This window comes from Mytilus trossulus, chromosome 4, assembly GCF_036588685.1.
Source record: "Mytilus trossulus isolate FHL-02 chromosome 4, PNRI_Mtr1.1.1.hap1, whole genome shotgun sequence".
Lineage (NCBI taxonomy): Eukaryota > Metazoa > Mollusca > Bivalvia > Mytilida > Mytilidae > Mytilus > Mytilus trossulus.
Window position 1 is genome coordinate 67,766,108 of NC_086376.1, and position 16,765 is coordinate 67,782,872.

Here is a 16,765-nt window from a genome sequence, read left to right on the forward strand (position 1 = left end):
TGCAGAAACACAAGTAATGTGTTGAATGTTGTTTTTTTTTGTTAACCTTTTTGCCTATTCATTACTCATTCACTTCATCAACAAGTATGTGATTTTAATACATTCACTCATCCAGTAGGTAGGGTACTGTAGTCTTTTAACTCTTGGATTGTCCTTGATGAACCAAATATAAATTAGTTTTGGTACTTCATTTTAGCAAGTTTACCTTAACAGGTTTTAAGGGTTCCCTATTTTCACGCTTTTTTTGTGTGTTTTTAAACGTTTTATTTTTTGTGTGATGTTTTTTTATCATCAAATTTGTTGGATGAATGAGAATAAAAAAAAAACAGGTGCTAAGAGCAAGAAAATCGGAATCACTCGTTTTGCAGCTAGTATTGATTCTACAACTATCTTTGGTTCTACAACTTTTGAATATCTAATTTACGTGCAAACACGTATCAGATAGCCATCAATTTTTATAGCAACTAAAATTTATGTTTTCAGGAAGGTATTGTACGAGCATAACTTGATTTGATGATCTTGGAAACTATGTAGGCTTCTTTCAGAACTTGGTCGAGTAGCATCCATCAGCCTCACAAGTCATTTTAACACTGATTAACGGACATGTCACGCTGGGTACTAGGACTTTGCGGTAATTATATATCCGTGGTCATTAATTTTTTTTCAAGATGGCGACTTGCCGAGAATAGATAGTCGTTTTAAAAAATTGATTAACCCATTTATCCAGACGAATAAACCTTTAATATTTTGTGAATTTGCTTATTTATTTAGGGTGAACATAATATCATTTTTTTTTTGCGAATTTTTCCTTTAAACATAAGTTCGTAGCATGTATAAGTCGGAGCATAAATAATAGTCACGATTCAGATCTATCTTGATAAGAATTAAAATATATTGAAGTCCAATCACAGCTTTTTTGTTATTCTAAGCAGCATTTTTTTACAAACAAAATTCAACCGTGTACAGGAAATACATGTCTATCTTGTTATCGCTAGCAAATCAAACTTTTTATTTTTCTCTATGAATATGGAAATATGCAGTGATGATTTCAAAAGCACACGATGTCATAAAAAGATAGCACAGCACGATTCTTGCATAACAGTATAGAGAAAGAAATAATCAAAGGGATTAGTCAATTCATTACAATATTATAAATGAGAGAAACTATTCTATCCTGTTATGTCTATCATTTTACTATGGTTATTATTGTTACAGTAACATGATAGACAATATTTGACAAAAATGTCTTTAAAAAGTTTGTACTTGTGTATAGTTTAATATCCAGCCCAGTATAGTCAACACTTCGGTGCTGACATGAATATCAATAATGTGGTCATTTTTATAAATTTCCTGTTTACAAAACTTTGATGCTGAGTTCACACGTAATTTGAATTCAATTCGCACTAATTAATTCGAATTAGTTTAATTTGCATTCGAAACGTTGAACGTCCTAACGTCAACTATAATTCTAATTCGAATGCGCGTCAAATTCGCTTTACTGTCCAAACGGCGTTCACTTTTAATTCGGATTAACAAAAAGGTATTTCTAATGCGAATTAGTTATTTCGAATTAGCAAAATCAATTCGAATAAAAAGAAGAAGATTGTGTGAACGCGATTAGAGAATTCGATTCATATTCAATTCAAATTAAAGGTACGTGTGAACGAGGCATGAATTTATCGAAAACTAAGGATGTTCTTATCTCAGGCATAGATTACAAAAGCCGTATTTGGCACAACTTTTTGGGATTTTGGATCCTCAATGCTCTTCAACGTTGTACTTATTTGGCTTTATAAAATATTTTGATATGAGCGTCACTGAAGAGTCGTATGTAGACGAACATCGCGTCTGGCGTACTGAATTATAATTTTAATACTATTAACACATAATGAAATGTTTAGTTGTTTGAACACATTTAAATGTGTTACAACTGATATTGAACATTATGTATTGATATCTTAGACTTGCGTCGCTGGTGGTTATCTTTATAACCTTTAAAAAACACGTATATCAGGTATTTGTTAAACCAGGACAAAAAATATCATTACATAGAAAGAAAATATAAAGACGTTTTTACTCTTGAAAATCAGCTTATTGCCTTTAAAAAAACCAAGCTGAAACTTTTTCTAAATAACCAAACATTTTGTATGAACATGATAGAAAAGTAACAAAATATTGACCTACAAATCAAATTAATTTTCATGACATTACTAAGGTTGCATCTTTGTATAAATTGTTCCATAAGTACTATTTGTTTTGATTTGTTTATGATGAGGGTTGTATTAATTAGTAACTTCAATTCAATTATACAATTTATAAATACCTATAAAATGAATGAATATGACAAATAAGAGTTGGATACACTGACACCGCAATAGTATTTCACCGGAGTTCAGTATTTTAAGGATTTTACTTTTTTCATGACTGCACATCCCTTTCATTTAAGTGAACCGACATTATCCAGCAAATGATAAATATTTCTACTTCCTCTAAACTTTAAATAGGTTCTTCTTATGGTAAGCCGTTTTACTGTATATTCTACATTCAAGCTATCTTATATAGACACTAGACATTAGACATTTTTTTTGCCAATCATGATCCCCTGTCGGGCAAGATACATATATACACATCCTAATACAATTATTACTATAAAAACAAAGGTTTTAAGTGAAATACATAATACACAAAGTAAAAAGTAATAATATAATAATATGAGCAATGTATGATATTATTACAGTATGAAGCATTGAGTGTAATGAGGTTGGTTTTCGCAACAACAAAAAAATATCGTGATATAAAATTTATTAATAGGAAACAATAGAACCATATATATTTTTTCATTTTGTATTTGTATATTATATATAAATTAGCTCAGCTGTTTTCCGCATAATTGTTAGGAATTTTGGTCCTCAATGCTCTTCAATTTCGTACTTTATTTGGCCTTTTTAACTTTTTGGGGATATGAGCGTCACTGATGAGTCTCTTGTAGACGAAACGCGTGTCTGGCGTATATAATAAATTTAGTCCTGCTATCTATGATGAGTTTATTTCTCAGATATCTTATAATCTATAAACTACATAATATATCCTAATTAGATATCTTATAAACTACATATTAAGATATATTTTTTAGATATCTTATAAACTTGATAAAAATATCTTTTAAAATTTATAAGATATACAATTAACTATATAAAAAAGACTTAGAAGTGTATACTTTATACTTCATCTGTCTACAACGATTGCAGCAGCTGAATTAAAATCAAAAAAATTCAAACCATGTACCTTGTAGAATAATGCAAAATTCCTTCTTTTTCATTCCTCTCTGTCCTTTCTTTGGCATTTCCTTGAAAAGATGCCATGTGTATTTTTTTTTTATCTTTTGTGTGTTTTATTTTAATTAAGTATCAGAAATGTTGGGTTTTGTCATATAATACTCAGGGAGTGTTGTGTGTGTGTGTGTGGGGGGGGGGGGGGGGGGGGGGGGGTGCTATCACAATAGATTAATGAACCGTTCATCTATTGGTGTGGGCACTTTCAAAGTCATTGAATGGACTTTATCAACTTTAGGGGATTATCATGTTTCTATCACCTGTCCTAAGTCAGGAATCTGATGTACAGTAGTTGTCGTTTGTTTATGTAATTTATACGTGTTTCTCGTTTTTCTTTTTTTTTTTATATAGTAAAGACATTTGGTTTTTTCGTTTGAATGGTTTTAAACTAGTATTTTTGGAGCCCTTTATAGCTTGTTGTTCGGTGTGAGCCAAGGCCGTACATTGACCTATAATGGTTTACTTTTTAAAATTGTCATTTGGATGGAGAGTTGTCTCATTGGCACTCACACCACATCTGCCTTTATCTATTCGGATGATTTCTAAAAAATCACATTTACACCATACAGAGTTGTCATCATTTATTTGCAAGCATACATCCATTTGACCTATATTGATATTTATCGAATTTTTGTACAGAGTTGTCTTAATTTCCAATTATGTATAACAGTTCGTTCGATCCGAAAGCGAATTAGGCAAAACAAATTTGCGCGTCCTAACGCTAGGCACACTCATTTGCGTGTTTGAAAAAGATATAAGCATTACTTATTCAATTGTAAATTACATTCGATTCTCATAGTATTGATAAAGAAGAAAATTCATCATGCAACTGTTTATATGTTTGAATGTTGCATTGCATATGATATTCAGTATATCAACATTGATTTATTTATCTAAGGAGGTCAGTCATTGGGTAAAAATACTGATAATATATTAATGGCTCTTTTAACTTCCTTATGGTAGAAGCAGGTATATATCTATTTTATGGCAGTTATACGGGTATTTTCTAGAAGCGCAGGTTTACACTGATTCAGGACACTTTGAGAAATATAAGTGTATCATTTTTTTCAATTCCGAAAACAATTCACAGTCTGCACCCTATTGATATCAAGTGCCACCACCCCAATCTTCATCTACAAAAGACAGTAAGACGGTAAGGATTTCTCAAAATCGCAATGCATCCTCGTTTGTTTTCTTTACAATTCTGTTTTTGGTTGCAACATATTCCATACTGTGGTATAAAGATATATCGAAAGAGAATCGCTAAGATGGGATTACATAATCAAATATACTCGTTAACGAAAGAAACCATGCACAGCATTTAAAAACGTATCACCCGGTTATATATTCCATTATTCTTTTCTTTGCTTGAATTTCATATTAAAAGAAAACACACAGTTTCTTCTTTTAATTCAAAATTTATGCAAAAAAGTAATGTTTAAGGTTTAAACTAAATAGTTAGCCAGGATACAAAATTTTACTTTAAAAACACACGTACACACACACACATATGATTACACATATTTTGTGGTTTTTTTTGTACCTCTTCGTTCAAGATAGATCGCGTTTAACCAATCATATTCCTAGAAGTGTATATGAGGTAAGATTAAATATTATCCGAACACGGAGGAAGGCATATTAGGTCCAAGGGCACAGTTATCGTCCGATGAACATAGTCCTTAGTTTGAACTGTGAACAGTGTATTACTTGCATTTTTTGTTGTTAAACTTTCCCAATTTATTTCTCGATATTTAATGCATGACATATTAAGAAAGGGGATAAAATTATATGTTAACAAAGTTTGGTTGCTAAATATTTATGTTAAGTAGTGATTTTGTTCAGTTAAAAAAAGTTGAAAAATTAGAACGTTAAATTAAATCTGTCAAACTGAATTTTAGACCCCCTTTACACAGAAATGTCAATATTTTGAGTTAGAGATAATAGATGTTACTATAATTTTGATATTATTTGTCCCAATAGTGGTACACTACACTGAAAAAATATGTTTAAGATAGCCGGAGCAGGTGCGATTTTTTTTTAATTTGAATTTATTGTCTAAAAGAAATGTACTATAAACTAAAAGAGGGACGAAAGATACCAAAGGGACAGTCAAACTCGTAAATCTAAAACAAACTGACAACGCCTCGAGTCATTTATTTCAAACTAAAATAACTTCAAAAAAGATTTTTCCTGAACTACGCATGTTTGATATTTCCCCTAGGATTTGAGAGAATAAAAGAAATTAAAATATAAAAAAAAATGCTTTTGCTGAAATGTCTTCACGAATGACCTACAAATTTACAATTACCGTAAGATTATGTTTAATTGTTGTTGTTGTTACAGGTTATGGCATCATTAAATAGTACATTATGTGGTGTATGTGAATCCCAGCATGTGACGACAGACGCCACCTTCTGGTGTCCTGAATGTGATGAAGGTTTGTGTTCGACATGTCTTAAGTATCACAATGCTGTCAAATCGTCAAGAAATCATGAGGTCATACCTGTTGATAACTACAGGCAGCTACCGTCATTTGTAGCCAGCGTACAACAATACTGTTCCGACCACGACAAAAAATACCAACTTTACTGTTTACAACACGATAGTCCATGTTGTCCTCACTGTGTTACAACCACACACAAGACATGCAACTTAACAGCACTAGATGAAATTGTTAAAACTTCCAAAACGTCCGCATTATTTGACAATTTGGAACGGAGTCTGGAAGATTTAAAGAAAAATCTAAAAAGAATAATAGATGATCGAGAAAAGAATATATCAAAAATACAACAGAGTAGAGAGAAAATACAGTCTGAAATAAAGACAATGCGCGTCAAAATAAATGAACATCTCGACAGTATCGAGCAAAATATACTACAAGATTTGGGAGATATAGAAAAGAGAGTTAGCTCAGAGCTAAGATGTATTCAAACAAAACTTCTCGGTCGTACCAAAACCGTAGAAGAGCTACAGACCAATATTTCTGCAATTAAGAAATATGCATCTGAATTACAGATTTTTGTTGGAATGAAAAAAATTGAGAAGGATATAGACCATGAAGAAAAGTTGGTGGTGTCATTGTTAGAAGATGGTAGTCTACAACAAGTTGATATCGAATTTAAAGAGAATCGCAAAATGTGCGACGTATTAGCCATAGCAGAATATGGAAAAATATCCCGGATTGCTAGTTCTCCCACAGTTGCCATTAAGCTTGAGAAAAATAAACAAGCCCAATTCTTGGTCGCACCTTCTTTTGAAAAGAAAACTATTAATGATATTCATTTGTCTTCGCATAGAAAACTTAATATACCCGAATTTAATAAACAAAGTATGTTTACAGGATGTACAATCACACCTACAGGTAAGATAGTTCTTGTGGACTGGGAGTGTGACAATGTATTCGTCCTTAACGAGAACGAAACATTAGAATGTAAAATAAACGTATCAAGACGGCCTGTAGATGTCACTTGTATTGATGACAAAACTATAACAATTACCCATAACGATCCATATAGTATTTTTAAATTCGACACAATAAACATATCTTCTAAGCAAATAGAGAAAGAAATTGGTTATTTTAGTTGTTGTTGTGGAATAACAAATGATCCAGGAAGGCTAATATTTTGTTCTTCGGGAAGAGGTATTCCGTCTATAGATTTTGCTGGTAATAATTTTTCCACTATAGTTAAGATACCAAGGATGTCTGACTGGAATTATGTTACAGTTTCTGGTGGTAAACTTTATCATACAAACCATTCAACTGACACTGTCACATGTTACAGCACCATAGGAGAGAAGGTTTGGGAATACAACGATGAATCATTTCTGAAGAATATACGTGGTGTTACTACTGACAAGGATGCCAATGTTTATGTTGCATCCTATGGGAATAACAGTATCGTCGTTATATCACCCGATGGGAAACACGCCAGATGTCTTATAGGGAAAGATGAGGGTTTACATCAACCGCATGGTATTTACCTTGACAAAACCAGGAACAATCTGCTTATATCATGTTATAATGGAGACGTTCATATGCATAAGGTGTCATGAGAAAACTTTAAACACTTTCTAGTACTGAACATTAATTGTGTATTTTTGTGTCTTCTTTCTAGCTGCAAATTCCTTGTCTAGGTCATATTCAATGTATAAACTAAAGCCTCTATATTGCTAAAAAATTATTTTTAGTCATGTTTTACATTATAACCTGTAAGATAAGCAAGTTTTTTTTTTCTGAAGACGTACAACTGCACGACAAGCAAAGATGCATGTATATGAGGTTCAGAAAATTCATGACATAAAATAAACTCTAATCATTCTGTATTATTCAAATAGGCAAGAGTCCAATATACCATTAATTATGTTTAACGATACGAATTCTTAATGTGAATAAACTGAAAACATTATATATTTTACATATTTATTATTCATTTCAAAAACCAGTAAACATTTCTAATGTGTACGCGAGTTATAATGTTGAGACCCTTTACGAAAATATCATAGTTGTTGACAGCTGATAAAATGGCAAAGATGATCGTAACGATACCAGAGCTATTTTGATTGATTCCTAATTTTTCTCCCAGCTATTAAATTACGATGCCAAATATTTTGTTTATTTGATAGGAATGGGGAATTATAAATGCTAATTATTTCGGGTTGAATAGGTGAAATATTTCGTAGTAATAATATCACATGAAGTTTCCAATGATTATTATCCCTAAAACTACAAAGTCAGATTGTTTCATAGTTAAAATCCACGATTATGAAATGGGAAATCTATATAGATAACTTATTTTGTACTGATCAAGTGGCTTCCCCTAAATTATGAGATATCACATTTTTATCTTTTGTGTTTGACACTCTAAACTGTTTGAGTTTATGTTCCTGAAACATTTTTAGTATATTTTGCTGACAGCAACCAGGTTTCGTTGGCAAAATACAAACGTTTACTCATATTTTTAGACTGGCAAACTTGATTGAACGATAATAGTACAATCATACGTGTTGTTTGCATGGCAATCGTTTACTTTATTTCTTCTTCTTAGTTTTAAATGTTGTATTTTCACATTATAGGCAAAAGCTTGACCAACAAAGGGAAGTTGTGCAATTTTCAAATTCAATCATGGAAGAAAGTAAAACGAAATTGTGTTTATAAATTTTCGGAATGAAGATTAACTGATAATACGCATAATGTGATCGTCTGCAAACGTTTCGGTAGTGGTGAAATATATAATTTGCATTAATTGAACCTCATGGGAGTAACTCATTTTATTTAATTTTTCTGAGTACATCCGCAGTCAAATAAATAGACAGAAATCTCACAAGGAAAGTCGTGGAAAGAATTTTTTATTCTACAAAAAAGCGAACAGAGAGTTCATGAATTATGTCAGGACGTTCCAACACTTGTCGGGGTTAACTATATTTGTGTATGTCTCATTATTCCACATGCTTATCTTGATGGATGGAAACAGTATCTTAAACTACGTACATTATTAATTATAAACTCACTTTATTAAACACTGATTGCGTGTAGTATTTAACAAAACATATACTTTAGGAATTGTGTGAAACATGAAAACTCTTCGTTAACCCAGATACTAGTAAAACAAAAGTGTTGATTTTCGTCGATAATCAATAACAATCTGAGTATAGTTTTGAAAGTAGTAAACACATTAGAATGAAAATAGATTCATAAATAGATTCATACAAGTATCTTCGAATATGGCTGGACGAGCATCTAACATTTCGTAAGAACGATAGGGAAGTATCAAAATAAGTCAGTAAAGCATTAGATGCATTGTGTGGTAAAGTTGTGGCTTCTGGTGGAATGACCCTTGGCGTTTGAACGAAGCATTATTCAACAGTTGTGGAGCCGATACTTTTGTTTGGAAGCGGAATGTGGGGAACATCTGTTCAGAACCGTGCGTGTAAATACTTTCTAATCGTTGGGAGAAAAAAACACTTCAACTTTATCCTCTCGAGGGGATATGAGCGGGACATGTTGTGAACCCAAACAGAGAAAGTCCTGCACACATTTTTTTGTGCAAGTTATATAGACTGGACAAAACGAGAATTATAAGCAAAATTTGGAAATATTCGGCCCGTCGACGCAAAAGATGGACATTCATGGTAAACAAGGTGATAGATAAGATTGATTGTGACCTATTGATACACTACACCATCTACAAAATCGATGATGAAACTTGCAAATGAAAAACTATTAAGACGTGGACAATTAAGAGTGGTAAAAATATATATTCAATGACAGCCAACGAAATAAACGGCAATAAATGGCACACATACAGACTCTATGAAACAATGTATCTGAGGATCCATATTTTCAGGAAAATTTACCAAATTCGTAAAGAAGATTTATGGCTATGTTCCGTTCGGTTTCTTTGTCGTTATCGCTTAAAACAGGACGTTACTCCAGGCCGCCAGTTAAAGTTCAAAACAGACTTTGTAAAACATCTTATAAACTTTTAAGATAAGATATCTCATCTATCTCAAAACGCAGTGTAGAATAATGCAACATTCCTTCTTTTTCTTTCAAATCTTTTATTTATTTGCTTAACCAATGCCATGTGTATTTTTTGTTAATTTTATTGTTTTTCATATAATACTCATATAGGGGTTATCATGATGTATTTACGAACCTCTCAGAGCTGTGGGTACATTGAAAGTCATCGAACAGGCTTTATAAACTTTAGGGGGTTATCATGTTTTCGAATTATATCTGAAAAATCAAATTTACACTGTTTAGGAAATAATTTCTTGAGATTAACAGAAAAGCAAGTTATCTAGCTATAATGTCTGAAAAATTGGAAAGTTTTCATATTTTTTCAACATTGGTAGATTATTATGTTGAAATATGCTCACAGATTAGAGAACAAAGAAGACGGATTATCATATGATGCATACATACATTAATATATTTGTAATGAATTTACAATTGCAAAATATTACATAAGAGTCTTCAATCATTGTTATTTGTTTTAATTGAAGAACTGCTAGACATACCAATAAAGAAGCTTTGGCGGACTAAATTTGCTAGCATATCTGAATATCATATATTTACTTCAAACTGCTGATCGACAAGTCGCATAGACCAATTCCATATAATAGTTCGTTCGCTCCGAATGCAAATCAAGAAAATGATAGCTAGTGCGCTAAGGAGAATGTTAGGAAGAGACACAGCCACACATTTAATTATATATTGCATGTCTATTCTCATGATATTAATAAAGAACGACATTGATTATGCAACTGTTTTTTTATGTTGAAATGTTGCAGAACATATGATATTCAGTATACTAACCTAGATGTATTTATCGTAGGTCAGTGATTTGGTGAAAAATCACGTTGTAGAAGCAGGTAAATACGTGCATTATCGCATTTAACTGTTATTTATTTATTCAAATTGTTGTACATTTATTCGTTAAGCTTTGTGCAATACAATGAAATACAGTAAATTGTATCCATCTGAATTTTCACCTCGGAAAACCATTCTTGGTTTGCAAATAATATCAAGTTGTCGGCCATCGCCATTCTTTTTTGTACAAACAAACAGTTGTATAGGCAAGGAGTTCTCGACCTCGCAAATACATCATCGTTTGTTACTTAGATAATAAACAAAATATGTGTTTGGCTGCAACGTATTCCATACTGAGGTGATATATAGAGATTCTCTAGATTGGGATGAACAATTTGAATTGCGTACTCAAATATACTCGTAAACGAAAGATACAATGCACAGTATTAAAAAAAACACCCCGTATGATCCGTTTAATTATTCTGTTTGAATATCAGATTAAAAAAAAGGTTCTCGAAATTCAAAAATTTATTTACATACAGTAAACTTTTTTTTTAGGTTAACACTAAAATGAGTTAAATCGATATATAAACATTGCATGATAATATATAATTGCGATTTGGGGATTTTTTTTTAAACTCCCTTTTTCAAGATGACGTAATCGTATCTCTCAAAGGAAAGGCTATTTTCTGAGTCTGTCTGTCAGTCTGTCACTTTTTCTTTCGTGCTTGAAGATATTGATTGGATATCTGGTGTATTGGTATTGTTTAATCTGAATAAAAGAGGGACGAAAGATACCAAAGGGATAGTCAAACTCATAAGTCTAAAACAAACTGACAACGCCATGGCTAAAAATGAAAAAGACAAACAGAAAAACAATAGTACACATGACACAATATAGAAAACTAAAGAATAAACAAAACGAACCCCACCAAAAACTAGGGGTGATCTCAGGTGCTCCGAAAGGGTAAGCAGATCTTGCTCCACATGTGGCACCCGTCGTGTTGCTTGTGTGATTACAAATCCGGTAAATTGTCTAATTCGGTAGGTCACATTCATGAAAGGGAAGGGGATTTTATAGATAAGTTACAGATCAAGATCGAGCAATGGTCCTTAAACTTCACTTAAATAATCAGTGTTCCGTACCATTTTTTTTCTTGCTTGAATATTTTGATTTGATGAGTGCGATATGACTTTATCATGACAAGTTACAGATCAAGTTCGAATTTTGTTCCAGTCTAATGGTTTTGTGAAGAGTCTTATGATTTGGATTTAGAAAAACAATCACTCAAATAATCAGTTTTCCTCACTTTTTTTTCGTCATACTTGAAGCTATTGGTTTTGTTATTTGTTTATATGTTTGCGGCAATAAGTGAAAGAATGCATTAGGCTTAAATACTAGACAATAAGCTAACGCATAGGCATTAAGTTATTGCTTGTAATTTTCAGGAATTCAGCTTGTTTCCTGAAATCTGATGAACATAATTTTTGGCAATAAGTGAACTCTGGAATTTATGTATATTTGGTGATTTCTTCTTTTTGTAAAATAGTTTTTTAAATATGATATAAATATACATTCAGGCGACAGATCATCTAATTTTAGGTGTTTTTTTTATATTTAAAACAGAATTAACTCAGACGTTTTTGTGGTATTGCAAAAAAAGCGCTTTACAACAATGGATTGTATCAAATAAAATTGGGGAAGATTCTATGATATATTATTTTATTTTACATTTCACTACTCAAACTGGTTTAAATTGGTCAAAAGAAGACAAAATTAAAATATGAATTTTTGCTTACACCATTTTTCCGTTTATTTTCTTTGTTAAAAATTTCGTTTAATACCCCAGGCATTTTGGAATGAACAATTTGACTTGCATACTTAAAAATACTCGTTAACGAAAGATACAATGCCCAGTATTTAAAAAAAACACCGTTCGACGTTTAATTATACTGTTTGAATATCAGATTTAAAAAAGATTCTCGAATTTCAATAAAATAATTCATATACAGTAAACACTTTTTTTAAGGTTCAAACTAAAATGTGAGTTAAATCGATATTTAACTTTTAAACAGCATATTGAAGTATAAACTATATAATTGTGATTTGGGGATTTATTTTTTTATTAAGTCCCTTTTTTTCAAAATGACATAATCGTACCTCTACCTTTCCAGTCACTTTAAAGTATTACAACTTTAATTTAGACGCAACAAATAATTAGTAATAGGAAAGGTACTGCCATAATTTATATGTGTTATGCAGAAACAAATTAAATATATTTAAAATAAATGAAATGAGTTCAAAATGATACAGTGACTATCCATAAGTCAAATGACCAAAGAAGATTTGCACAATTACGAAATGCATATGCCTGGTTCGGGTTTACAAATGAATGACAGTTGAAACATAAGAAGCAAAATTAAACAGTAAATCGATTTGTATCATCGAAGTCGTCAAGAAATGAACTTTGTGATAATCTACATGTTCTCCAAACCTAAATGAATTCCATCGTCTGCTTTCAAAATGCTTTTTTTAATGAAGGTGACCGTCTTTAGCTTGAAATATATGCCATATTAACTATAGTAGGTTTATAAATGAAAACTTCGTCTTCCAAACAACTATTTACTTTGAGTTTGTGTTTATCGTTACGATCTGTCTTGGCCGGATCAGAACTCGACCAATACGGAAAGAAAAACTGTATTGGCCGAGTTATCCTGTATTGGCCGAGTTGGCACTTTATATTGCATAGGCAGTTTTTATCATATTAAGTCCAATAACAGTGTAGTGAATTAATGCCTTTTATTTAGTCGCATCTTTATTTTAGGCATAAAGTTTTTTAAATGCCTGCACATATTTTTCAGGATTTAAGACTAATAAAATTCACTCCAATAATATTTGTTTTCGTCATGCTATATCTATTATACTAGTATACTTAATTATATAGTTTACACCAGGATAAGTTATAGATCAAGTTATCATTTTCTTCCAATATTTTAAAATTTATCCGGCAGAGAACTATGTATTGCCAGGTAATACTCACAGAATGCTTGTTGTATTACACTTTCGTTTCATTTTCTTATTGTGGATGTTTCCATAACGTAAATTTCCCAAGCTAGGCATGTTTAATTTCCCCCCTATGATAAATTATTTGAAAATATTATAAAGAATCAAATATAATGCTTGTATTGATGCTTCTTATTTCGGCTGTTGCTAGAATGTCATCAACATTGCACAACATTACAGTAAGATGCTGTTTCATTATTATTTTGTTTTTATAGGTTATGGCATCATCAAGTGGTACATTATGTGGTGTTTGTGAATCACAGCACATTACTACAGACGCCAACTTCTGGTGTGCTGAATGTGATGAAGGTTTGTGTTCAACATGCTTAAGGTATCATAATGCTTCCAAATCGTCGAAAAGTCATGAAATCATATCTGTCGATAACTACAGACAGCTTCCGTCCTTTGTAGCCAATGTCCAACAGTTTTGTCCCGACCACGACAAGAAATACCAACTGTACTGTTTACAACACGAAAGTCTTTGTTGCCTTCTTTGTGTTACAACAAGCCACAAGATATGCGACTTAACGGAAATCGACGTAATTGTGAAAACTTCTAAAACCTCCGCCTCATTTGGTAATAATTTGGAACAAAGTATAAAAGACTTAAAAGAAAATCTGAAAAGATTAATAGAAAATAGAGAACAAAATTTATCAAAAGTACAACCACGAGTAAAGAAAATTCAGTCTGAAATACAGACAATGCGTGACAAAATCAATAAACATCTAGACAACATCGAGCAAACGATACTACAGAAATTGAAGGATACAGAAAAGGGAGTTAACTCAGAGATGCAGCGTATTCATACAAAACTTCTCAATCACACAAAAAGCGTAAACGAACTAGAGATAAATATAACTGCTATTAAAAAAAATGCTTCTTACCTACAATATTTTGTTGGAATGAAGAAAATTGAGAAGGATATAGAACATGCAGAAAAGTTTGTATTGTCTTTGTTGGAAAATGGTAGTCTACAACAAGTTGATATCGATTTTGAAATGGATCACAAGCTGTCCGATATATTGTCCATTCCAGAGTATGGAAAAATATCCCGCGTTACCAATTCCCATACAGTTGCCTTAAAGCTAGAGAAACATAAACAAGCACAATTCTTGGTCCCCCCTTCTATCTCATCGAAACAAATAACTGATATAAATTTTTCCTTGCATAGAAAGCTAACAATTCCTGAAATAAATAAACCCAGTCGATTTAGAGGGTGTACAATCACGCCTACAGGCAAGATTGTGCTTGTGGACTGGAATTACAACAACCTTTTTATCTTAAGCGAGAATGAGTCATTAGAGAGTAAAATAAATGTTTCAGAACGGCCTGTAGATGTCACTTGTATTGATGACAAAACTATTGCACTTTCGCATAGTTATCCAATGCAAATCAACATAATAAACATATCTTCTAAGCAAATAGAGAAAAAAATCAGAACTTCAACTTCGTGTTATGGAATAACAAATGAACAAGGAAGGCTAGTATATTGTGCTAATGGGATAGGTATTCAGTCGGTAGATTTTTCTGGTGACGATGTTTCCACTATAGTTAAGGAACCAAAGATGTCTGACTGGAATTATGTTACAGTTTCTGGTGGTAAACTTTATCATACAAACCGTTCAACTGACACCGTCACATGTTACAACACCATAGGAGAGAAAGCGTGGGAATACAACGATAAATCGTTTCTGAAGGATATACGTGGTGTTACTACTGACAAGGACGCCAATGTTTACATTGCATCCAATGGAAATAACAGTATCGTCGTTATATCACAAGATGGAAAACACGCTAGATGTCTTATTAGAGAAGAGGATGGTTTGTCTCAACCGTTCGGTATATACCTTGACAAAACCAGAAACAATCTGCTTATATCGTGTAATAATGGAGACGTTCATATGTATAAGGTGTCATGAGAAACGTTTCACTTTTTTAACATGAATGTGTACTTCCATGTCTGTTTGCTAGTTGCAAAAATGTTTTTTAAAAGATCTTATATTTTATTTGTTTTTATGGTTTTATATGCATTACCTGGAAGGCTAGACTTTTTAACATTTCCTTTTTCTTTGTTTAAGTTTTCAGATATTTTGAATTTTATATAAATTAATTCGTCCGTCCGAAACACATCAATACCAAAATATCAATTGACATGTAGCTTTAAAACTTGATAGGATTATTAGATCGTCATATTATCTTGGTGATGCTACATTGATATACATACACTTAGACGTGGTTACAAATCATCACTATCACACATACGATCATAAAGTTCTTAGGGTCAACTATAAATAACATATTTCCATATAATATAATAATTACATTAGATGTATATTTCATTGAAATACGTTATTCTGATTGGCTAACTGCACATCACGTGTTATTCCTCAAACATTTGCATTACACAATAAAACGTATCGTTCATGATGACACGAGGTCCCATAATAAAGTGCACAGGTAACCGTTGACCATGCGCACATTTTAAGAACGAAGCGCCTCCGAGCTTCAAACAAATGTTCTTCGGTCAACGCTTTTACACCACAATAAAGTTACAAAAAGAAACATTCAATTCTTAAATAAACTCTAAAATGCAGAGTAAAAATATACTGTAAAGAATAAAAAAAAACACCATATAATACAAAAATCTAAACTCTTCAAATAATCCAAGTATTGATAATATAGACACTATACCGAGATTAGACATGAAATGATCATCTTTCACTGACACTATTTCGTGGAATTCGTATTGTCCTAGCGTAATTTTTTACATTGATCTTCGTTGTCGGTCGCTCTTATGTTGTTCCCTTATTATTTGTTTTCTGATTTCACCCAAGTATGGTGTGTTTCTTATACCTCAATATCTACATATAATATAAAGGGGACGAACGATATCAAAGGGACGTTCAAACATATAAGTTCAAAAAAAAGACTGGCAATGTTGTTATATTGCACAGCAAAAGAAAGAGGAAAAAAGACCTAAATGCAAACAGCTTTACAAAACACATCATAGAAAAATAGACACTCAATATAAAGATGACATAATAGAAATTATGTAAA

General features: G+C 31.9%; 2 protein-coding genes across 2 annotated transcripts; both read left to right on the forward strand.

The window, feature by feature from the left end:
• The first annotated feature begins 6,158 nt into the window (after window positions 1-6,158).
• Window positions 6,159-7,385, forward strand: LOC134716767 (uncharacterized). The gene has a single exon (XM_063579774.1). It carries the CDS (start codon window positions 6,159-6,161, stop codon window positions 7,383-7,385), a length of 1,227 nt encoding a protein of 408 aa, XP_063435844.1.
• A 3,264-nt stretch (window positions 7,386-10,649) lies between these two features.
• On the forward strand, window positions 10,650-15,677 carry LOC134714133 (uncharacterized). The gene is made up of 2 exons (XM_063575377.1): window positions 10,650-10,706; window positions 13,924-15,677. Exon 2 carries the CDS (start codon window positions 13,927-13,929, stop codon window positions 15,625-15,627), a length of 1,701 nt encoding a protein of 566 aa, XP_063431447.1. The 5' UTR covers window positions 10,650-10,706; window positions 13,924-13,926; the 3' UTR covers window positions 15,628-15,677.
• The last annotated feature ends 1,088 nt before the right edge of the window (window positions 15,678-16,765 follow it).